General features: G+C 43.2%; 1 protein-coding gene across 4 annotated transcripts in view; it reads left to right on the top strand.

Annotated features, from left to right (window-relative positions):
• The first annotated feature begins 11,406 nt into the window (after positions 1-11,406).
• EPB41L4A (erythrocyte membrane protein band 4.1 like 4A) overlaps positions 11,407-25,162 on the top strand; it is a 244,559-nt gene continuing 230,803 nt past the window's right edge. For 2 of the 4 annotated variants that reach the window (XM_058538475.1, XM_058538466.1), the window contains exons 1-2: positions 11,499-11,991; positions 12,393-12,816. In XM_058538475.1, coding sequence (XP_058394458.1) covers positions 12,718-12,816 — 99 coding nt within the window. In that variant the 5' untranslated portion in view covers positions 11,499-11,991; positions 12,393-12,717. Of the gene's footprint in view, positions 11,992-12,392; positions 12,817-25,162 lie in introns of all 4 variants that reach the window. The other 2 variants (XM_058538493.1, XM_058538485.1) reach the window with 2 other exon arrangements.

Genomic DNA, 25,162 nt, shown 5'->3' with positions numbered 1-25,162 from the left:
TGCATACTACTTCTTTTGGAGTATGGACTAAATTAATCAATTAAAATCTGTGGATATGTATGATGTGTCAGGCGTTACAGATAAAAAACTGAATAGGGTGCTGCCTCAGCCTTCATGCAGCTCAGAGTCTAATAGGGGAGGCAGACACATAAAATATATTCATAATTACAATACTCTAGTAAAAAATAATCTACTCAACCAAAAAATCCACATATTGATTTTCTAGGGTCCATGTGCACTTCTATTTGATATAATAGTGATCTAGCTAAAGGAAGATTAATACTTGCTAAGAACTATCATTCTGTAAGACTGCAAACTCCATGATGGCAAAGATCATGTCCAGTCTCTTCACTGCTAAGCCTGGTACACAGTGGATGGTCAATTGAGTACGAACTAAGTAGTAAAATGAATTGAAGTGTGTGAGGAGAAGGGGAGTCTGAATAGACTTTTTTTTTTTTTTTGGTGAGGAAGATTAGCCCTGAGCTAACCTCTGTTGCCAATCCTCTTCTTTTTCCTAAGGAAGATTGGCCCTGGGCTGACATCTGTGCCCATCTTCCTCCAACCTATAGGTAGGACACCTGCCACAGCATGGCTCGACAAGTGGTGCACGCTTCTGCCCCCTGGATCTGAACCCGAGAACCCCAGGCCGCCAAAGCCAAGCACACGAAATTAACCGTTATGCCACTGGGCCGGCCCCCTGAGTAGCATTTTTTAAATGCATAATTTATATAACATGGAAACTTGGTATATGAGAATATATGTTTTTCAAAGATATAAGACATAGATTATTTATCTAGAACACATGGTCTTCATTTTAGAGTATGATTTGTCAAACAGCCCTGTGTATTTATTTATTTTTATTTTTAATTTTTTTTGAGGAAGATTGGCCCTAAGCTAACATCTGTTGCCAATCTTCCTCTTTTTCTTTTTTCTCCCCAAAGCCACAGTACATAGTTGTATATTCTGGTCATAGGTCCTGCTAGTTCTTCTATGTGGGACGCCACATTAGTATGGCTTGATGAGTGGTGAGTAGGTCCTCGCCCAGGATCCGAACATGCAAACACTGGGCCGCTGAAGCGGAGTGCGGGAACTTAACCACTGTGCCACCTGGCCGGCCCCAGCCCTGTGTATTTAAATCACGATTTGTGTAGTGGACATTTGTTGGTTACTCCTGCCTAATTTCTATGCCTCAATTGCATAGTTATTTCTTCCCAGTGCCCCTATTTGGGGACCCATGTGATTCCAGAGAAGCAAATTCTGCCTATCACTCTGGAGGTGCCTTCTGACCTAGGTCAAGCCATTCAGTACAGTCTCCCTCTAGCCACGGTGATTGCTTCAGGGATGGATGACATCACCATCATCATCATCAACACTTTCATAGTGTTTACTAAGTGCCAGGCACTGTTCTAAGCACTGCATTAGTCCCTTTATTTTTTTATTTTTATTTTTTTGGGGAGGAAGATCAGCCCTGAGCTAACACCCGTGCCAATCCTCCTCTTTTTGCTGAGGAAGACTGGACCTGAGCTAACATCCATGCCGATCTTCCTCCACTTTATGTGGGATGCCGCCACAGCATGGCCTGACAAGCGGTGCGTCAGTGTGTGCCCGGGATCCGAACCCCGGACGCCAGCAGCAGAGCGCGTGCACTTAACCGCTACGCCACAGGGCCGGCCCTGCATTAGTGCCTTTAATCCTCACAACAGTTGCATGAGGTAGGTGCTATTATAACCCAATGTCTATACTGCTCTGAGGTGCAGAGCTGGTAAATAGTGAGCTGGGTTGGATTCTGAACTCAGGCAGTTGAGCTCTAGAATCTGTGCTCCTAATGATTCCACTGAACTGCTTGTGACCGAAGCTGGGCCATCAGAGTGAACTCTGGGCCTCCAACTAAGCAAGTTAGGCTGGTTGCCTCCCTTTGCTCTGTGTGTTGTGGACAGCAGATGTGCGTCCTGGAATGGCTCCAGCATCTGAATGCTTCAAGAGAAGCTAGGTTGAGTTCAAGACCAATACACGGAGGTGGTAGAGGTGAAAGGACGTAGAGAATCAGACTCTGTTCTTGGATGATGCTTGAAATTTGTTGTCGGTGAGGCAATAAACTCTATTTTAAAGGTTGGTTTAGGTTGGGTTTTCAAAAGCATCCTGATATTATCGGATTTACCAAAAAATTATATACATGCATTCTTTCTTATATACATCTGTTACATGAAAATATTTGTCCCTGTGTCCTTCACTTATATTTACCAATAAACATGGTATTAATATGGAGACATTAGTAACATTAAATCAATTATTTTAGCAGAAAAGAGTAGTATAAACATGATCCTAGTTAACACCATACTTCTTCAATTTTCAAGATGACACTTTTTTTCATGTGTTAATATTTCTGAAATTGAGGTACCTCTATAAGTGATGGTATCTTCAATTAATTGGAAATGTTTTTCTTTCTTAGTGGTAAATAAGTTACTAATGTAATTGGTGGCATCTTAGATTCAATGAAATACAGTAATTTGATTATGGTTGGATATACATCCCTTCTTAAATATTGCTTCATCCTATCTACAAATTGGACTAAGCATACTCAGATCTACACTACTGATATATACATTATATGTACGTACAACGAAGCTTAAATTAATTTCATACTTTCCTAGAGTTTTAGGTAGCGTTATGTCACAAGCAGTGGTAAATTATAAATGAAAAAAAATTGATAAATTAAGACTTAAGGGCAGGAGTCCTGTGGTCAAACCCAACTCTGCCAAGAGCTAGACATTTCCTCTCTTTGTGTCTCAATACCTTAATCTGTAAGATAATTAAGGGGTGAGATTAGGTGATCATTACAGTTTCTTCCAGATTTCACATGCTAGAGGTCCTATGTAACTGTATTACTTGCCACTGTTTTATAATACCACTACCACTGCCAACTATAATCATAATATCAATAAAGCATGCTCTAAACCCAGATTAAATGAATTACTAGTGATCGCTCCTCATTTTGGGCAACTCAACCAAGCCTGCTAAAGGAACAGATTATTGCAACTCTTTTATCAGTATCATCTTGGATATCAGCTCAAGTGCTACCTCTAATAGCATTTGGTAATTATTTAATACACCTTAAGTGTAAACTCTGGTAAGTTTGCACAAAGAAAGTCTTAAGTGTTTATTATTGCCCTAATTGCTCATCCAAGTTAATTTCTACAGAAAATAAGGGAATGTCTCACAGAACTTCTGCCATCCAAGTGCCAAGTGCAGAACCTAGTAATACACGGGGCAGTGAGAAGCCTCAGGGTAAAGTGCATATTTCAATATACAGCAATGGTTGTATGCTGACTCCAGCTCTTTATTACCACATCAACAAAAGTTGCTTTTGGTTAAGAAGATGGACAGCTGGCAAAATAAGAGTTTTCTAGAAGAGAATCAAGCTGAAGTCCAGTTGAGGGTTGCTCAAATGAAATGTGCATGTAGCATGCCGGAAGTGAAGCTTGTACAAGTGATCTCACTCATTCATTCAACACATATTTACTGAGAGTCTATTGTCTGTGAAGCACTGTGATAGGCGCTTGGGATACAATAGTGAACAATCAAACATGGCCCTGACTTCAGGAGCTACAGTCTAGTAAGGGGTGGTAACAATGCAGACTGGATTGGGACCCAACCCAGACTTGGGGTCAAGGGAGCTTCCTAGAGGAGGGGGAGCGAAGTGGATACCTGAGCAGCGAGTGGGACCTACCGAGATGAAAATGGGGCAGCAGGAGGAGGTGTTGGAAAGAGAACGGCTTTAAGCTGGGAAAACAGCTCACAACGGGAGAGGGCATGAGGATTCAGGGGCTGCAAGTCAGCGATTCACAGGCCATCCACTAGCACCTGTCTGTGCCAGGTGACACGGTTGCTAATCGAGATTTTGTGGCAACTTTTCCTCCCCTTGTTTTGATGTGCTCATTTGGCCTCCTTTTGTTCTTTATTTTACATTTTTTATTTTATAAGATTAATGCTTAAAATTAAAAAGATTTATCTGGCCACAGGAGTAATATTCATAGAAGAAAATTTATAAAAATAAATAAAATCATAGAAAAGAAAACGAAATTCACTCACAGTTCTACCACAAAGCGAAAACCACTGTTGACATTTTCACATATATAAATCCAGTCCTTACTCTGTGCATGCTCATTTAAAAAGATAAGGTCATAAACTGTACTTTGCCTTTTTAAAAATATTTAGTTATGTAATGACTAGGTAACACATGTATAGAATAACAGTACACAAAATTCCAAATCTATAAAAAGGAATACAATGAAATGTTAAGTCTCCATTCTAGTCCTGTCCATCAACTACCCATGAAATGACTGTTTTCAGTTTTTCTTGGTAACTTCTTATGTCAGAATCAGAAGGCTAGACATGAGTTCAGAGGTCATCTACTCCAGATGTTTCTTTGCCAGATGTTACACTGGGTTGCTGCTTCCCTGGGATACCACTTTTGTAGGAAGAGCAATGTGTTGTTTCCAGAAGAAAGGGATGGGAAAGCAGCATGACAAGCATGAAGATCTAGAGGCACCAGAATACAAGTCCCAGGTCCCTTATTTAATAGAAGAGTGTGCTGAGGCACAGAGGGATTATGGGACTTCTTTAAGGTCACATGGCTACTCTGACTTAAAATCAACATAATTTCAGGATAACTAAAGCTAATTTCCCCATCCTTTGATGGGGAACCAGATTAAATATGAACCAGGTAAAATAGTCAACACATTAGAATCCAAGTTAAATTCTAGAAAAGGAATTAATTTTTAAATGAAGTTCAATTTCATTAACCAGAAATTTGACAACATTCTTTTGTTTAATAATCTATTTTCATTTTTAATTCATGCTCATTCTAAAATATTCAAACTTTCTTTGAGAAACAAATAAAAATGGACCTTTCTATTTGCACTATTATATAAGCTGCTCTTTTCTACCTCCCTGTTTACCTTGGAGAACTTTCCATGTCAGTGCATATACATCCATCTCATCTTTTCTAACAGCTGCTGAGTATTCTTTATATGCATGCAGTAGAATTAACTTAACAACTCCCTATTACTATTATTTTAAAAGCTTCAATATTATAAACATGCTGTAGTAAATATCTTTTTACATACATCTGTATCTGTTATTTGATAAGGATAAATTCCAGGATATTGAATTTCTGGGTCACAGTGTATGCATATTTAAATTATGATATTTATGACAGATTGTACTCCAGAAAGCCTGAATCAATTTACAGTTCCACCAACAATGTGTAAAAATACACATTTCACCCACTCTTGCCAATCTTTGGAATCGCTCTCAATCAAATAGACAAAGGATGTCAATCTGTTGTTTAAAAAACTTTAAAAATGTCTCCAAAGAGACTAGACTTATCAACTAGCTCCCTGCCCCCATTTCTTGCTAGTTTACATTTGAACAGAGAAGGGGATAATAGGGTATTTCAAAGCCAAAGTTCCAAATCATTTATACAAAATATAAACCATATTGATGCATTCACCAACAAGCATTAAAAACTGTGCAAAATAAGAATTCTCAGAACCAGCCCTGACGGCCTAGTGGTTAAAGTTCAGCATGCTCCACTTCTGTGGCCTGGTTCCGTTCCTGGGGGCGGAACCACACCATCCGTCTGTCAGTAGCCATGCTGTGGTGGCGGCTCACATAGAAGAACTAGAAGGACTTACAACTAGAATATACAACTATGTATTGGGCCTTTGGGGAGAGGGAAAAAATGGGGAATTCTCAGGAAACCCCAAAGATGATTTATATGGCGATCCCAAGAATGAAGAAACAGATTGCCGTTTTGGGAGATGACTTCCCTGGAAGTGTGGGTAAATACCCTTGAGGCTTTTCAATAAATGGGATCTAAGGCCTCAATATTTAGAAGAGAGGATAGCCAGTTAATGACATATATATGAAGTGAGTCAGAAGGCAGGATGGTCTTAAAAACTGGATGTTCCTAGGCAGATACTATATTAGAAAAATGAGTAAGGTGTGCGAAGAGACTAGGCAGTAGTACGATGAAACTAAAAGAGGGATATTTCCCTTCCTTAAAAACTACTCTTTCTGGGGCTGGCCTGGTGGTGCAGTGGTTAAGTGCGCACACTCCTCTTCAGCGTGCCAGGGTTCGCAGGCCCGGATCCTGGGCATGCACCGACGTACTGCTTGTCAAGCCATGCTGTGGTGGCATCCCATATAAAGTAGAGGAAGATGGGCATGGATGTTAGCCCAGGGCCAGTCTTCCTCAGCAAAAAGAGGAGGATCGGCATCGTATGTTAGCTCAGGGCTAATCTTCCTCACAAAAAACCCCCCAAAAAACAAGACAACAACCCTCTTTCTGATGTAACTTACTTGGCAGGGTCTTCAAAACTCTTCCTTGAGAGGCATTAATGAGGTAATGATGGAAGAGACAGAGAAATAGGGAGGCTCCTGGTCAAGAATGGACCTCCCCCTTTAAAAAAATTACTCATAGGTAATTAGGAGCAACTTGCATTAGTTTCTGGAAAGATAATCTCTAGAGCAGTGGTTCTCACAGTGCGGTTCCCAACCAGCAGCATAGGCATCACCTGGGAACTTGTTAGAAATGCAAATCCTCGGGCCCCACTCCAGGCCTGCCGAATCCAAAACTCTGGGGGTGGGGTCGGCAATCTATGTTTTAACAAGTTTTCCGGGCGACTCTGTTGCGTTGCCCTCGGGTATTTAAGTAATTAAATTATTTACTTATTTACTGTCAATGTTTTTCCTTTTTCAAATTACAAGTTAACTTTTTGAAGTTTGGAAAATGCAAAATTATAAAAAGATGACAGAAGACATGGATTGTTTAAATACATCTTCCTGAGAAGAATATGGTGCTTTATAAAGAATTCTGTGTCTGGCATTTTGAAGTGCATGTTTCAGCAAGGGGTGGGGGCCTGTTTTATGTAAAGTGAAATCGCTTCCTTCAGGAGGAGGATTCCTGCAGTCCTTCACAGATGGTCTACATGTTTCCATAGAATTATATCTATTCTGTATTTGTTTGTCATTTGACTCATCTACATAGGCTTATTATGACAAAAAGTCATCTTGACCAAAGAAAATATTTTTTAAAGATTTTAAAAAATCTCTGAAAAGAGATCAAAGGCTTTGACACAACGCTTTAAACAGACTGTATTATGTTATACACATGTTGAAAATCTATACGATTTTCCTGGAAAAAAATGTGTTTCTATAGTATCTTGTTAATTTGTTTCTCTGGATAGGCAGAGAAAGTCTTCCTCCAAAATCCTGTGGAAGGTATATGTTCAGCTTCTTAAGAATCTGCCAAAGTGTTATCCAAAGCAGTTGTATCATCTTACATTTGTGCCAGCAGTGTATGAGAATTCAAATTGTGCTTTGTCCTCACCAGCACTTGGTATTGTGGTATGGTAGCCATTCTATTAGGTCTGTAGTGGTATCTTATGGGGATTTTAATTTGCATTTCCCTCATGACTAATTATGTTGAGTATCTTTTCACATGCTTATTTGCCATTTGTATATCTTCTGATCCAACCATTCTACTCCTTTTTATTTAAAAAGAAATAAAAGCAAATGTCCATACAAAGATATGGATCCTTGCTATAGACCAAATTGTGTCCCCTCCAAATTTATCTATTGAAGCTCCAACCGCCAAATGTAGGGAGACAGGGCCTCAAGGGAGGTAATGAAGGTTAAAAGGGGTCATAAGAGTGGGGCCTTAATACATTTAGTGTCCTTAAAAGAAGAGTTCCTCCCCATGCTCTCCCACACACCTCTGAACAAAGAAGAGATCATGTGAGCACAGTGGGATGGCAGCCGCCTATAAGCCAGGAAGAGAAGTCTCACCAGAAAGCAACCATGCTGGCATCCTGATCTCAGACCTTGAGCTTCCAGAACTGTGAGAAAATAAGTGTCTGTTGTTTAAGCCACCTAGTCTATGGAATTTTATTATGCAGCTCAAGTAGACTAATCCAATCCTCATAGCAGGATTTGTACTATTTGTAATAGTCAAAAACTGGAAACCACACTAATGAATGGATAAACAAATTGCAGTATATACACATAAAGGAATACTACTGAGCAATACAAGGAAATGGACTGTTGATGTACACTATAATATGGATAAATCTCAAAATAATCATGCTGAATGAAACAAACTGGAACAAAAAAAATTGACACTATGATTCCATTTATATAAAACTCTAAAAAATGCAGATATGCCACAGTTACAGAAAACAAATCTGTGGTTGCCTGGGAGGTGAGGTGTGGTGAAGAATGAGAGGGACAGATTACAAAGGTACAGGAGGAAACTTGAGGAGGTGATGGATATGTTTACTAGCTTGATTGTGGTGATGGTTTCATGGGTGTATACATAGGTCAAAACTCATCAAGTTGCTTACAAGCAGTTGCTTGCTCTCAGGAGCAGAAGGCCCAGGAAAGTGTGAAGGGTAGATCCAGAACCAGTTGTCTTGAACTTAAAAGGTTAATGCTATATAGCTTCTTATAGCTGACCACTAGGTCAGCAGGCCTCTGGCAAAGACTGATGTGAACTTTTTTTTAAAATGAACTCTAAGAATTACATGATTGTAGATGAAATATAAGCACACGCTGTGAATCACTGAAAAATACTTTACCCTGTCCAATGACATTTTCCTCCAACAAGTCCCTAGTTCTTTCCTTCCCTCCCCTCTCGTCTTTCCCTCCTTCTCTCCATCTTCCCTTCCTATTTGGTGTCCAAATCGGCATAACTAGGGCTAGAAGTCAAAGGTGAGGTAGAAAAATGATGGTAAACCAATCTCCAAAGAATTATTTTCTTGGGGCTGGTTGGGGGGCACAGTGGTTAAGTTTGCGCGTTCCACCTTGGCAGCCCGTGGTTCACCGGTTTGGATCCAGGGCGCGGACCTATTCACTGCTCATCAAGCCATGCTGAGACAGCATCCCACATAGCAGAACTAGAAGGACCTACAACTAGGATATACAATGATGTACTGGGGTCTTTGGGGTGAAAAAAAGAAAAAAAAGAGGAAGATAGGTAACAGATGTTGGCTCACGGCCAATCTTCCTCAAAAAAACAAAAACAAAAACAAAAACAAAACATCTCACAAAAAGGGCAAAGGTGTCCATTAATATTAAAAAAAAGAATTTACTTTCTTTTCAAGATGTTTAAAGACCTTGTGCATTTTTGCCATGCCTATGACAGGAAATTTATTTGTAACTTTAATAATTAAAAATCTTTATGAATATTTAGCCACAGAAGACTTTTGAAGAGAACTTGGGGACCATGTCTCCAGTTACTGGAGCTCTAGCATTTTGAAGGTCACTGAGAGAGAACTTCTAAGGGTGCAGCCACCCTGAGTGTGGGTGGCAAAAGCTTCAGGTGCTCCCCACCCAAGCCCAGGATACTGGATGAAGCTAGAGGCTGTGGGAAGCTACAGAGTGTGTGGTTAAAAGTTTAGGTACCAGTGTTCCACTGCATCTGTCAAATTCTGGTTCCACAACACACTTCTACAGTTTATATAAACTCTTTGTGCCTCAGTTTCCTCAACTGCAAAATGGGTTGGGTGTGGTGATAGTACCTCATATGATTGTTCAGAGGTTTAAGTGAAAAATGTTTTTAGAATATTCTGGCACATGGCACTCCTAAAACATTCTTTTATCATGACTCTGTGGCATCTTCTCTCTCAACCAGGAGATGCGAGAGAGGAGGAACTGCCTGCTGGATTTTGGCAATATTTAACCCTAAGGGAAGAACAAGAAAAGGAGAAACTCTAGGGTTCTTTATAGAGTCAAATGGACTACAGGGCTTGGAATTTCCTTCTGAAGGGCGAGCTAGGGCCACGTCAAACTGAACAGAGCCACAGAAGCCTGCAGTAGGGCACTTAGGGACTTAAATAAATGCAGTTTATTGTATGCCAGTTATAGCTCAATAACACTGGTTGGTTTTTGTTTGTTTGTTTGTCTTGCTGAGGAAGACTGTCCCTGAGCTAACACCGTGCCAATCTTCCTCTATTTCGTATGTGGGACACCACCACAGCATGGCTTGACCAGCAGTGTGAGGCCCACGTGGGGATCCAAACGTTCAACCGCACGCTGCCCAAGCTGAGCATGGGAACTTAACCACTACACCACCAGGCCAGCCCCTCAATAATACTGTTAAAAAAAAAAAAAAAAAAACAAGGAAAAAACCTGTGGAATCTTCCTATTATCTCTAGGAAACTCCAATGTTATGTTAAATGAATTTATTTTCTTCTCCAGTCCCTGATAAAGAAATGGAAAAGAAAATGCCTCATTCAGAAACATGTGCATACGTAGAGGACTTCACGGCTTCCTACTTTTCCTTGTGAGGAGCCTGGAACAGAATCCCTGCCTCACCCTAAAACCCCAGGCTTTCCATTACCATTGGGGGTATAACAAAAACAAAAACACAAAATCGAAGGACATAAAACAGGTGGCAGCTAAACTCAAAACTGGGAAACACACGCTTCCACTTGGACCTTACCTTTTGTTTTTGCAAGCTTAGGTGGCTCTGTTGGATACTGTGATAAAGAATGAAAACCTGTTACGAAGTCTTTCAATCACATTGGGTAATCTGTATCAGGAGTATTATATTACAGAAAAGGAAAGCGTCTACAAGACGCTAAAATCCATAATCATAAGGTGTCAGCTCATGTCAGGCAAAACTTTGACAATACAACCCAAAGCTGGCCACAGAATTTGATTAAAAAGTCAAAATCTGCTTCCATTTCACAGAAAGCTTGGAAGATAAAACAGGGTTTGATTCATAACCTTAAGTAAAGTTCATACCAAACATGGCGGGTTTATATCGCACTTCCGGAGTTGTGCTAATTCATGTTCAGATGGGACTGCGACAGCAAGGAAGGGGCCAACACAAGGTCCTTTGTGGCCAATCACTAAGGAAGGAAAAGCGGCAGATTGCTCATTTCCATTCTACTGTGCTGCGGACGCTGGCCTTTTTTTTTTTTTTTTAAGGTACTAACGTCCGGGTTTCCAGCAAATTTTTTGAGCTTTGGCTACCTAGCTTATAAGTGGTAGAACTCAAAACTATGTCTGATGCCAACTACGCCTTGCTCTTTCTAATACCCATATAAAGTAGAGAAGTTTTCTGGGAGACCTACTACCAACCCTGCTCCGCGTCCTCCCCTTGGGTCTCCTCTAACTGCGACTCGCATTAACTCGGGGCTGGTTCCCAGCTGGAGAGCACAGATTGCACCTGCTCCACAGGCCAGCGGGGCCCTGCCTCCTCCGCAGCTCAGCCTCAGCTGCCTGTGCACGGACACGAGGACCCACCAGGGGTCACTGCAGCCTCAGAGCTATTGTGCCCGCCAGCCCTGGACACGGCCGGCCGCGCGGAGGGCGTGGGACTGGGAGCGCCGAACGCGGGGGTTCGAGCAGAGCTGCGTCCTGCCCTCCCCGAGCTAGACCTCTGGTCTCCCGAGAAACGGACACAGCGAGCACGGCCAGGCACCCGGCGCCCCGGCGGCTCCGGCGCCCCGGGCGGGTTCTCGTACGGACCTGCCTGCACCTCGCCGTTTGACCACCTCCGCTCCGCCCTCCGCCCCCAGCCGAGACCCCGCCCAGAAGAGGCGCCCCCTGCCTCGGCCTCTGGGCCCCTGCGAAGCTCCGGGGGTTTTTGCAGACGTCGGGGTCGGCCCAGCTGCACCTGGGCGGCTCCCGCCCAGGGCGCCACCCCCCGCGCCACCAAGAGAACTTTCCCCGGAGCCGCCGTGGCCTGGCACGCCCAGGGCACACCCCCGCCCGCCGCGTTCCCAACCGGGGCGCCCGCCTGCAAGTCCTTCGACTCCCTGCTTCTCTGAATCTCCTGGAAGAGCAGCTCTCGCCGCCGCTGCAGGGCGTTCGCGGAGGGAGAGCTTGAACTTGGCCACACACAGCGCCCCGTGATGAGCTCGGGGGTCCCCAGACGCAAGCCGCGCCCCGCAACGAGCTGACCTCCACTCCCCGGTCTCGGTAAAGAGCCCGCTGCCCTTTCCAATCCTCTTCGGACTTCTCGGGGCCCGCGGTCTGGGGAGGTGGGGTAGCAGACTCAGTGACGACCCTCGCCACTGCCCCTGCAGTGGGGCTGGGACGTCGTGGGTACCCCTGACACAAAGGAACAGCCGAGCGCTCCCTATTCGGCGGACTGGACCGGGGGCTGCGGGGTGGGGTCGGAGCTGGAGTGCGCGCCCGCAGGGGACTCCGCAGGCGGAGAGGAGGCCGGTGCGTCGAGGCCGCGCTGCGGGCGGGCGGGCGCGGGTGGAGGGGGGCTGCAGAGCTGTAGGGGCTTACGAGTCCGGGGAGGGCCTCGAGCTCTCGTCCCTCCCTTTTCTTGCCCATTGCCCCCAGTGCCAGGCGACTTTTGTCGTCCCCAGGACTGCGGGAGGGGCCGGACGCCCCCGCCTTCGGAGGAGCCAGAGCCGCAGGATGCGCGGGGCCGCGCCGCCGCCCTCCGCGCCCAGTTCCGCCGGCGCTCCCCCGGCCGCTCCCGGGCGCTGACTCTTCGGGGCTTCTCCGCCCTTCTTGTCTCCCGCCCGCGCGGGGCGGCTCGTCCGCGCGGCCCTGGACCCTGCCGGGAACTGTTCCTCTCGCCCTCGCCACGGCGCGGACAATGAATTAATGCCTCGCGCTTGAGGGGAGGGGACGGCTCGGCGCCTGGGTCGCTGCTTTTCTCGCCTGGCTGGAGACGCCACAGCCGACATGGGCTGTTTCTGCGCTGTTCCGGAAGAATTTTACTGCGAAGTTTTGCTCCTCGATGAATCTAAGTTAACCCTCACCACCCAGCAGCAGGGCATCAAGGTAGGCGCGGGCTGGGGCGCGTTCCGGGGGTCAGCCGGGCGCGCTCGGGGGTCTGCGGCTTTGTCTGAGGGCTGTCACGGGTCGGGGCGGGCGACTGCGTCTCTGCGCCGTGGGAAGGAGCGGCAGCTGCCCCCTGCGCTCAGGTAGAGGGGGGACCTGGCCGGGGGGGGTTAACTTTGAGTCCCTTCCTAAAGGAAAGTAAGTTTGACGTCTCCAAGGGTAGTCCACGCACCAACTCTCAGCTGCAACCCACGATCCTGCAGCTGAGACCCAAACTCTTCCCAACAGCGGTTTCCTCCAAAAGCATTTAAGGCCCCCAGCAGCTCCCGAAGAGGCGCAGAATTGAATATACCGGCTGCATACAGTACAGTGTTGAAGGCACAGTTTCCCTCGGCTTTGTTGAAAGCTTTTATCTTGATAGTGTAAAGTAGTTTACTCGGTGAAACACATTTATTGGGTAGTTGTGATTGTGTCGCCTAGGTTTGTGGTTGGGTAATGCTGCGTTTGGACAGAAAATAATTTCCCTTTCCACAAGCGAACTGGTTTTATCCCCACATTTAGGTAAACACCTCTCAAAGCGACTCGGTAATAAGTTTGCGCCTCTTTGTAGGTCATTAAAATGCAATTACTACTGTTAACCTAGAGAACCCAAACAAAAAAGCTGTGGGAGTTTGCAGAGATCCACTTCCTTAATTTTGATGAATTCTGTTTCTAGTTGACAACCTGACGCACGCGCCTGCGCGCTTGTTTTGCTCCTGCAAAAACGTAACTCCTTGGAGGTGAACAGAATCGGGAGCGTTTTGTTGTTTTGTTTCCCTTTCTCCTTCAGTTTGAAATCACTGAGGCGTTTTAGATAACTCAACAGCTGAATCTGATGAAGGGAAACCGCTTCCCCGTTCCCCTGTTCCCCCCTAGTAGAGCTGGCAGTCTGAGAAATCAAGTTCAGGCTGCCAACTGTCCTCTTCTAGTCTTGACATCTCAGAAGTTAATCCTAATGGCGTAGAGCCTGGGCATTTCCTTGTGTGAATCAGTTTTTACATAGCTTTATGCACACTAGACTATTCCTGGTCAAAAGCTTCAGCTTTGATATTACCATTCTTGGTGTACAGAATTCTGATTTCACAGGTGTCATCCTTTGGCAGGAGAAAGGGGCAAAAATGATCAATTCAAGCCACAAGACAAAGTTAACCCTTTCTTTTAGGAAATTGTCTTGCATATTGTTTCCCCAGTAATTATAATGAGCAGAAGTCAGTCAGATTCTCATTTGGTATTTCCTTTCAAGGCCAATAAAAGACTCTCTTCGGGGAGGGTGTTCATTTTATATTTTCAACTTTTCTTTATGTTCCACCTCCCCCCCGCCCCCCCCCCCCCCCCCCCCCCCCCGTGAAATCAGGAAAAGAACTTACTTTACAAGAGGAGGTAACATTCTTTGGTGTACTGTGCAAATCAAATAGCAAAAACCACAAAAACATCATAAATTTTTGATAATACATAGATTCTCTTTGGCTTAGAAACAATTTAGAGAAACGTAACTGATGATCTGATACTAAAACAACAGAGAGATCTTTCTGAAGTGCAAAGTGGAAAGTGCTCTGGAGTGTGAGCTTCCTATTGAATCATGAAAGCCATGCCCCTGTCAGCTGTGGAACGTGTGCATTATTCTGTCAAGAGAGCAGCCAAGACTTGGGATCAAATGGAATAATTTTGTAAAAGAAACATGAATCAGAAATCCTGATCCGTAATTACTTTTTATAACCTGATGGTGCTTATCTTGTTTTGCCAATAGGTTGAAAATTGGTGAGTGATTCAAAGGCAAAAGCAACTTTATAATGCTGTTATTCTGAATATATGCCATTCAACTAAACAGTAATTTAAGCAGGCTTTTGTTGGAAGTAATCATTTTGTGACAGGGTTGGCCTCTTTCGGTGTCACAGAAGCATGCCACGATTATTCTGATGGCCATATGTGTAACACAGATGTTGTCTGCTGAAGTTAACCACATTATCTGTAACTACCATGCTACCATAAAATGCCCATGTTAAGCACCTATTACTTGTGGTAGGTACTAAATTAAACAAATATGTATATTTATAAATGGAATAATGTATGAACAGCATCTCACATGTAGATGGTATTCAAACATTGAATGAAAATGTGTATGTTATTGTTCTCTACCTACTTGGCATTTTCTTTAACTCCTGCTTTAGTTTGTAAATGAAATAGTAAACAATTACTTTAAAGTTAAGAGCCAATGACTATTGTTATGGTGTTTTCCCATGGGATGGTACACTTGATAATTTTGATTATCACTAGTTAAAATCACAGTTAAGCATGTGACATCAATTAGCCCAGTTTTTTCCTGAAAATAAATAGAAAAATCTTTTTATTTTTCAAAACTATTTCCTAATACTTATTTTGAAGTGACCTTTTTTTGAACTCTATCTCAAATGAAATGAAGACAGCTAGTTTTGTTAAAATTACACATTTCATCGTTTAATGGAAGAAATTTTACTGATTCCTAAATAGTTAAGAATTTGCTTGTATTACTGTTATAATAATGCATTGTGAGCTAAAAAAGATTAATTGTAGTAAATTTAAGTAGAATTAGTATGAGAGAACCTTGGTAAAACATTTTTTTCTGTGGGCCATTTTGAAATACTTTTTGGGATTTGTTTGAGCACCAAATTACACATTGAAAAGTTAGTTTTGAAGTGATTTTCTGCAACTTAGATCAAAGTTTTTCCATTGATTTCAGAAAAAAAATCAATGTGTTTCTTCCCATGGAAAGCATTTCAGCCTGAAGACAGTAGTTATACATCTTATATTTAAGATGAGTAGCATTTAAATGGAAAATAATTTTCTGTTTAAAAAACAGTTAGAAAGGTAAAAGACCATGTCTTTGTATTCATTCTAATGTTATGTAGAAATTTGCTTTCTTAACTTGCGTTAGCGGTAACCTCACCTTGACAAGCAGGAAGTCTTTTGCACCCAGTTTGTAGTTCAAGCCCTACCCAACATTTAAAAACGCAAGTTTACATAAGCTCAACACTATTGGTTGTGCGTTGAGCCCCACAATAGTTTTGGGCTGTTTGTTCTCTGCTGCTATCTCTGTTGTTTATTTAAGTAAGAATTTCTACTGTGGCTGGTCTCTTGGTTTTTGAGCAATGTTTGTTCAGCGAAACTTTTGTTACATGCTTTCTAGTTGTCTGTGCTGGGGGAGGTAGAGATCTTTCTTTCTGTTCTCTTGGAAAGCAAACCTTGAATGTGGCTCAAACTACTTTTATGGATTGTCATTTGATTAGCAAAAGGTTTTCAGAGGAAAAAAAATCACAAGGTTTGATTGCAAATTTAGTCCTTGTAATTGCTGCTGCAACTGTGAACTAGATTAGTATTTTCATTTTAGCAAGATTTTAGTCCTCTGAGTAGTAATGTAATAAACACTGAGGTGCTCATTTTTCCCTTGATGTATTTGGTTAAATTAATGAAACCAATATGACAGTGAAATGGAAATTCCATTAACTTTTTTTAACAGCTTTATTGAGATATACCATACAATTCACACAGTTAATGTGTACAATTCGTCCATTAACTTTTAAATGAAGTTACTTTCTAATCATCCTGAGGTTCCCGAGGGAATATTCTGAGTCAGTTTTGATGCTTTGATCTGAAACTTCCTAATAAACAAGAAAGACAATTAGGTGGGGACTTAAATTGTATGCATCTCACTTACCTAGAATTGTTATTTTCATTCCATTTGGACTGGTAAAGAAAACGTCTAAGAAGATAGGGGAAAAAAGTGCTTTGTGTTAGTATATATGTGAACACCTACATCTTTTTGATATAAGGTAGAATCAGGGGTCTTATAAACATAGGTTGAAGCAAGTAATCGTACCAACATTTTTGTTAATGTCAGATTAGTTGTAGGTCTTGATTGATTAGTAAATTAGATGTGACTGGGATAGCAGTACCCCTCCTCCACGCTGTATCTAAGTTTCTTGTTTTTTGTTGTGAGGAGGACTAGCCCTGAGCTAACATCCGATGCCAATCCTCCCCGTTTTTCCTGAGGAAGATTGGCCCTGAGCTAACATCTGTGCCCATCTTCCTCTACTTTATATGGGACGCCACCACAGCATGGCTTAACAAGTGGTACATCGGTGGGTGCCCGGATCCAAACCTGCGAACCTGGGCCGCCGTAGCTGAGTGTGTGCACTTAACCACTGCGCCACCAGATTGCCCCTGTATCGAAATTTCTAAAATTCAAATATGATATCTCATGTTGTGGCCATGTAGATGAACTAGTATATAAATGCTTCTTCAAAATTTTTTTTGTCTTTAAAAAATGATTCGAAGTATTTTTTCCGATTTATCCAGACATAATTGACAAAATTGTAATATATTTAAAGTGTATAACATGATTTGATATACATATACATTGTGAAAGGATTCTCACCATCCCACCATCAAGTTAATGAACACATCTATCACCTCACATATTTATCTTTTTGTTGTTGTTGTTAACACCTAAGTTCTCCTCTCTTAGCAAATTTCAGTTATACAATACAGCATTATCAACTATAGTCACCATGTTATACATTAGATCCTCAGCCCTTAAATGCCCCCTCAATTTTACAAGAAGTTTGTTTTCTTTAAAAAAAATTATTAAAAGTACCTTCAATCATCCATGGTTTGAAAGTAATTTGAAAGTAATTTAAAAGCAATTTAAGGAGGAAAGCATTGTTTGTTATTTCCAGCAGCTAGCTAATGGCTGTCTTTCCCCAGGTATTTATAATTTTCTTAGTTGATGGTGGACCACACTTTTTGCAGCCCCATTAATATAATTGTTCTTGAATTTTATAATGTTAAGCTTGAACTAAACTTGAACTAATGCATAGCTTTTGTTGCTTTTGAGCATGAGTGGTGCCTTAGTCCTTTTGGTCTGTTATAACAAATACCATAGACTGGGTGAATTAAGTGAATTTTTAAAATTATTTATTTAATTAATTAATTTATTTATGAGGAAAGTTGGCCCTGAGCTAACATCTGTTGCCAATCTTTCTCTTTTTGCTGAGGAAGATTGGCTCTGAGCTAACGTCTGTGCCCATCTTCCTGTATTTTGAATGTGGGATGCTGCCACAGCATGGCTTGATGAGCAGTGTGTCGGTCTGTGCCCTAGGATTCGAACCTGCGAACCCTGGGCTGCTGAAGCAGAGCTCGGGAACTTAACCACTACGCCACCGGGCCAGCCCTAGACTGGGTGAATTAAAACGAGAAATTTCTGACAGTTCTAGAGGCTGGAAGTCTGAGATCAGGGTGCCAGCATGGACAGGTGAGGGCCCTCTTCTAGATTGAAAACTTCTTATTGTGTTCTCACATGGCAGAAGGGGCTAGGGAGCTCTATTGGCCCTCTCTTATAGGAGCACTGATCACCTCCGAAAGGTCCCACCTCCTAATACCATCACCTTGGGATTTAAGTTTCCAACATATGAATTTGGGGGGGGATGTAAAAATTCAGACCATAAAACATTCAGATCATAGCAAGTGGTGATAAAGCTAAACCTAAATCGCAAGGACAGAAGTCCCAACTCTACTTTGGATTAGCCACATGGACAGTGGTTTGCTATTTTTATTAAGACACAAACAAGAGGGGATACTCATCTTTTCTTTCATGGTTTGTGTCAGATTGTATCTCACAGTAGGGCCAGACAATTCTTTGTTGTGGAAGGCTGTCCTGTCCACTGTAGGATACTTAGCATTCCTAGCCTCTACCCAGAGAAGCCAGTAGCACCTCCTGCCCAGTTGTGACAACCAAACATATCCTCAGATGTTGCCAAATGGCCCCCATTGAGCAAAAATCACCCTCTGTTGACAACCACTGCCATAGAAGATCGCAGCTTCCTTTATTCTTATGTGTTTGGTGCTCAGCCTTCCACACTGGATGCAGGCTAACTTTTGGCTGCCTTCCTTTTTCTCTTTTGGAGGGTTGAGTCATGTACCTCATATGTGAGTGAAAATAATATGATATCTGGGTCTTTAACTTGCTTAATATCCTTATACTAGGAGCAATATTGTGAAGTGATTAAAAGCATGGGTTCTGGAGTCAGACCACCTGGGTTTAAATTTTGGCTCCCTTGATTACTTACTAGCTGTGGGGCCTTCAGAAAGATACTTATCTTCACTGAGTCTCAGTTTCCCCATCTGTAAAATGGGGACAAAATAGTATCTGCTTTATACGTCCACAGTGCCTTGCATATGGTAAGCACCCAGAAAATGTTAACTTTATTCTCTCTCCTCCTTGCCTCATTCTCTCCTTCTTCATTTAGAACCTCATTCCTGTCTGCAGATAAAGTCTAGCCTTCATTAAGTTAGCACCCTACCAGATCTAGCCCTGCCTACCCAAATGACTTGCTCTGTGGCCATGCAGAACTGCTCGGTCTCCCAAACATACCTGACTCTCTTGTGCCTTTATGCATGGGGTTCCCACTGAGTGGCGTGTACCCTTTTGTCTGTCCTTAAGCACAAACTCATCTGAACCATCCTTTAAGACTTGAATCAAGTGTCCCGTCTGCTGGGAAGCCTTCAACCTAGCCTGCCCAGGCAGAGTTAAGCGCTGGTCAGGGCCTCGCACATGTTACAGCACTTATTGCATTGCAAGCGTTATTTCTGGACACCTGTGTCTCCTCCAGCAGCCTGTGAGCCCCTACCTGTGATCCCCAGCAGCTGGAGCTGTACACCTCGTGTAATAGATGCTTATTAACTATAATTTGAATAGAGGAATGAATGGAGAGTTACAGTTGGAATAGGCCATATTGAAAATCTTCTGGATAATGAGATTCCTACACCATTTTATTTTTACTAGAAAAGATCCTAGAATAAAGTGAATCTCACTTTGAAAAATCTGTTGCCAAGATACTCTAATTTTTGTATTGATAATGGGTAGAAAATGAGATGGTGCAGTGGACTGAATGCATGCAGCACATTGAAGAGCTGCCAGCAGCTTTTTCAGAAAACAGGAGTCACACCATTTTTGTATTGTAGAGGTAACTAAGTCTTTCTCTGTCTCTCTCTTTTTAAAAAATATAACTTTCCCTTTACAGCTTGAGAATCTTTTGGAAGAAGGGCGTATTTCAAGAAGGGATACTAGATCCTTATACTGTAGTTACTTTTCTTCCTTGTCTCCTAGTCTGTAAACCATTTGAGAACAGCGTTAGTTGGTTTCACAGTGTGAGTTCACACAATCAGGGACCATCAGTATAATTTTTAATCGTGCTCTCCCACCCCTTTTACTCTTGAAGCTGCATAAACCTCATCTGACACCGCTCTAAGGCTTAAATGGAAAAGATAGTGTCAAGAAGTTAAATATTGGTTTTTATGATAAATTATAAGTTTGTCATTCCGATGCACAATGTATTTTTCTGCAGGTCTGCTATAAACACGAAAAGTCAGAGGTCAGATTTGCCATGCCCTTCCAGCCTCTCTGAGATTGACTGCTTTGGCTGATCTTTGTCTCTGATATTTTAGTCACAAGTAAATCTCATACGTAACCCTCCTAGTCAGCCTGCTTTGGGCTATAATGAGTAACTGCCATTTGCTTCTTTTTTTTTTTTCTTTTTAAAGTGAAGGCAACAGTTCTTTTTTTTTTTTGAGGAAGATCAGCCCTGAGCTAACATCCATGCCCAGGCTCTGAGCTAACATCTATTGCCAATCCTCCTCCTTTTTTTCCCCAAAGCCCCAATAGATAGTTGTATGTCATAGCTGTGCATCCTTCTAGTTGCTGTATGTGGGCCGCCGCCTCAGCATGGCGGGACAAGCGGTGCGTTGGTGCACTCCCGGGATCCGAACCCCGGGCCGCCAGTAGCGGAGCGTGCGCACTTAACCACTAAGCCACGGGGCTGGCCACTGCCATTTGCTTCTGGATCACAAGATTTGTTTCTAATTTTCCTATACTAGGATTAACCAGGCGTCTATTATCACTTGTTGTGGGTATAGGCTAGGTGTGTTAAGGTCAGGAACCAGTCAGTTTAGTTTGTGAGTCAAAAAGCCTATAACTACAATATGGAGAGTCTGTACCATTCTCAAAAACGTGGATTGCATTCCTGTGCCCTCTGAGCCATGTATGTATTTCCTGTTTTTTTTTTTTTTTTTTTTTAAGTGAAACAGCTACTGTTCCTTAATGCTGCCTATTGTTAATCCATTTCTCTGTAACTAAACACTCTTGCTAAGGGATTCCCCAAGGGCTGAGACAGCTCCTCCAGAGGCTTTCCTGAAGACATGAAAAGGCCTGGCAGTGGCTTCCAAAGGTGTGAGAAGTTTGTTTCCAAGGATATTGACTTGCCAAGAGGTTAGCACAAGGGGGATGGGGGCAGGCAAGGAAGGCCGAGAGGGGCTGACTGCTTGCCCCCACAGACAACAACCTAAAGGTCAGATGGCAGGACCGAGACCAAGGAGGGAACTCAATGCAGCAGCAGAGTGTTTAGAAATGACCCTTTCTGAGCACATGAGAAAGCAAAGTTAGTAATGCCGAGAGTTCCCAACTTTGTGGGGATGGTGTCCCCGAAGTTGGTTAGAAAGTACCTTGTGTAGAATACAGCTTTCCATACAAATAGTGGCGTGAATGAAAGCCAGGTCCCTCAGCTAGCCCAGAGAGACAAGTTTGAGTTTTTAAACCACCTAGGTCCCACTTTGACCTGTGTTCAGAGCCGTGTTTGAGAAGCAGTCTTGGAGCCTCATCTGCCTTAATTGTGGTCGACATTGGTTTTTCTCCACCATCCTCACTACTTCCAGCTTAGTCCAGGCCCTCACGCTTTGCACCCGAACCAGCCTTCTAACTGGGGTGCTGTGTGGTTGCTGTCACTTTCAGTTTCTCCCTTCTCCCCGTCCCTGCCCTGTGTTCAAACCCTGGTCTGCCTTGTGACTGGCCGACTGACTCCTCTTTGAACTAGTCTCTGTTTTCTTATCTGTAAGCTGAGGGGCATGATACCTGCCTCATAGGATGATTGTAAGAATTTGATAAAAGAATTTTAGGCACATAGGATAAAAGATGCTCAATAAATGATAGCTATTATTATGAAGGATCTATTATTTGCTAATAAATTTCTTTCTGAATTCCAATTTGGGATATCTAAACCCCCTCTCCTGCCCAAAGTGATGCTGGCTCTCTGAGGGGCGTGGTGGTTGTTAGAATGGGGGAGCAGTGGTGGTTCGATATTCATAGATACCAGTGACTTGTCAGATCTCTGTATCTACTCGTATTGCCTCAGCTGCCAGTGGAATGCTGAAACTCCACATCGGTACACTAGTCCAGACTTCCTTCTTCTTACCTGATTTCTATTTCTGATTGCCTACTGGATTTCACACTAGATGCCTGAGCCCGCCGTCGCTACCCTCTGCTTCCTCCAGACCTTCTCTTCCTGTGCTGCTTAGTTTGGCGAATGAGGCCACAGTTCATCTTTATCATTTAAGATGCTTTGATTCCCAGTTACAGTAGATCCCACTGCAAACTGCTTTAACATGAGTAAATTTATTTGCTCACCTCTCAGGGAATCTGGGGGCCAGGAGAGGAGTTCAGGGTAGGTTGATGACATCAAGTCCCCAGCTCCTCTCCCTCTCTTCTGTGCTCTGCCATCTTGGGAGTCAGGGTCATCTGTGAGTGGTAGCAGATGGCTAAATGGTTCTGGAAATGATATTCTTACATGGCAATATGCGAGATAGGAATAGAGATGGCTCTTTTTTAGGATAGACGACACTTTCTCCAGAGGTCCTCCAGCCGACTTTCCCTCATATCTTTTAACAGAGGGAGTCTTCTGGCCATTCTTGAGCCATAATGGCAGTGGGATCACTTCTAGGGCAACAGATCTTCCCTGGGGCTGGGGAGGGGTGGAATCAGCCTGAGGCAATGGCTGTATGGGGGAGGGGTTCAGTCAGGAAGGAAGGAGGGAGCTGTGGGTGCTGTTTGCTACCAACAGTGTTCACCTACCCCTCATCTTAGGATTCTGGCACAAGTGTTCCACTTAAATTTCACATCCTTCCAGGTCTTGGAATTCCCACCTCCCAAACGTCTTCTAGATTTGTTTCTTCTTCTCTCCTCTCATTGTTACTGCCCTAATTTAGATCCTTTTCAGTTCTCAACTGGACAGTTGCAGTAGCCTTTTAACCACTGGCCCTGCCTCGGGCATTAACTCCCCGTGACTGCCTCTAGAGTGGTCTTTCCTACCCTCTGTTTAGAATACATCAGTGGCTCCTCAACCTCTGCAGCTTACATGTCAATTCTTTAGCATATGGTGGTGGCACTCAGCAGCCCCTGCCTCATTCTATTTTTTCTCCCACCACTTCCTTAAACCTGTCAGTGTAGCCTAGCCAGACTTAACTTCTTCCCAGTCTCAATTTTCCACATTCCCTCTCACCCATTCTTTTTCTCTGCCTGGAAAGCCCCACCCCACCTCTCGTTTTTTGTTTTTTGTTTTTTGTTTTGTTTTTTTTTTGTGAGGAAGATCAGCCCTGAGCTAACATCCATGCTAATCCTCCTCTTTTTGCTGAGGAAGACCGGCTCTGAGCTAACATCTATTGCCAATCCTCCTCCTTTTTTCCCCCAAAGCCCCAGTAGATAGTTGTACGTCGTAGTTGCACATCCTTCTAGTTGCTGTATGTGGGACGCGGCCTCAGCATGGCTGGAGAAGCGGTGCGTCAGTGCGCGCCCGGGATCCAAACCCCGGGCGGCCAGCAGCGGAGCGCGCGCACTTAACCCCTAAGCCACGGGGCCAGCCCCAACCTCCTCTTGTTTGAGTGAGATACTAGCCCTCATCCAGCAGAGTTCTGCTCAGGTGTCACTTTTTCTAAAGACTTCTCCTTGGTGGAGCGCTGGAGAGGCCTTCTTCTGACCCTGAGGAAACTTGCATTTCATTCCCATAGTTTCTGTACTTTCCTCCCTCCTCACTCTGGGAGGAACATAGTAAGGTGAAGAGGGCATGGGCCTTGGTCATAGATAAATCTGGCTTTAAGTTTCCCTTCCGTTTGTTCATGCTGTAAGCTTGGCCAAGTCCCTTACTCTCTTGGAGTCTGCTTCCTGTCTGTAAAATTAGGGTGAGGCTCTTCACCTCATCCTGAGGTATTGCACGAGAAACCCTTACCTGCATCCATGCCTAATGAGGGTGGTAGCTGTTGTTACTAGACATAGAAAGCCTTGAGAGAGGGGACCAGGTCTTTTTTATGGGATCTCCAATCAAGCCCAGTTCCTAAGGAATAGTAGGTATGAATGAATCAATGTTGACTGGATGAATTAATCTGAATAAGAAAAGGTACTGCCAGACTGACATGAACTAATGAATCTGAGGAAGAAAAGACATCTTTCTCCTCTTTACTTTCTAGGTTCCTTGCATATAAGTAGTGCTTATACCTGCTTGACTCCTTAGTTTCTTTTTGTGTTTGTGTGTGTGTGTGAGGAAGATCAGCCCTGAGCTAACATCCGATGCCAATCCTTCCCCCCTCCTTTTTTTTTGGCTGAGGAAGATTGGCCCTGGGCCAACATGTGTGCCCATCTTCCTCTGCTTTATATGGGACGCCGCCACAGCATGGCTTGACAAGCCGCGAGTTGGTGTGTGCCCGGGATCCAAACCTGTGAACCCCGGGCTGCTGAAGCGGAGCGCACACACCTAATCACTGTGCCACTGGGGTGGCCCCTATTTCTTATTTATTTAATTTTTAAAAACAGCTTTTTAAAGATATAAATTACATACTGTACAATTCACCCATTTAAAGTGTGCAATTCAATGGTTTTTCATATATATCACAAAGTTGTGTGACCATCACTACAATCAATTTTAGAATATTTCATCACTCCAAAGAGAAACCTCATACCTATTAGCAGTCCCTCCCCATTTCCTTCCAACACCCCTAGCCCCCACCTCTTGGCAACCGCTAATCTTTCTGTCTCTATGGATTTGCATATTCTGGATATTTCATATAAATGGATTTGTATAATATGTGGTCTTTTGTGAATGGCTTCCTTCACTTTGCATAATGTTTTCAAGGTTCATTCACAATGTGTGTATCAATATTCCATGCCATTTTATTGCTGAATAAAATTCCATTGTATGGATATATCATATATATTTATCCATTCCTCAGTTAATGGACTTGGGCTATTATAAATAATGTTGCTATGAAGATTCATGTACAAGTTTATGTGTGGACATGTTTTAATTTCTCTTGCAAATTTACCTAGCAGCAGAATTGCTGGGTCACAGGTTTAGCAGTTTGAGAAACTGACAGACCGTTTTCCACAGTGGCTGAACCATAGTACGTTTCCACCAGCAATGTATAAAAGTCCCAATTTCGCTACGTTTTCGCCAAC

This window comes from Diceros bicornis, chromosome 1 (genome assembly GCF_020826845.1).
Source record: "Diceros bicornis minor isolate mBicDic1 chromosome 1, mDicBic1.mat.cur, whole genome shotgun sequence".
Taxonomy (NCBI): domain Eukaryota; kingdom Metazoa; phylum Chordata; class Mammalia; order Perissodactyla; family Rhinocerotidae; genus Diceros; species Diceros bicornis.
Note: the sequence above shows the minus strand (reverse complement) of the source record. Positions and strands in the feature narration are given on the sequence as shown.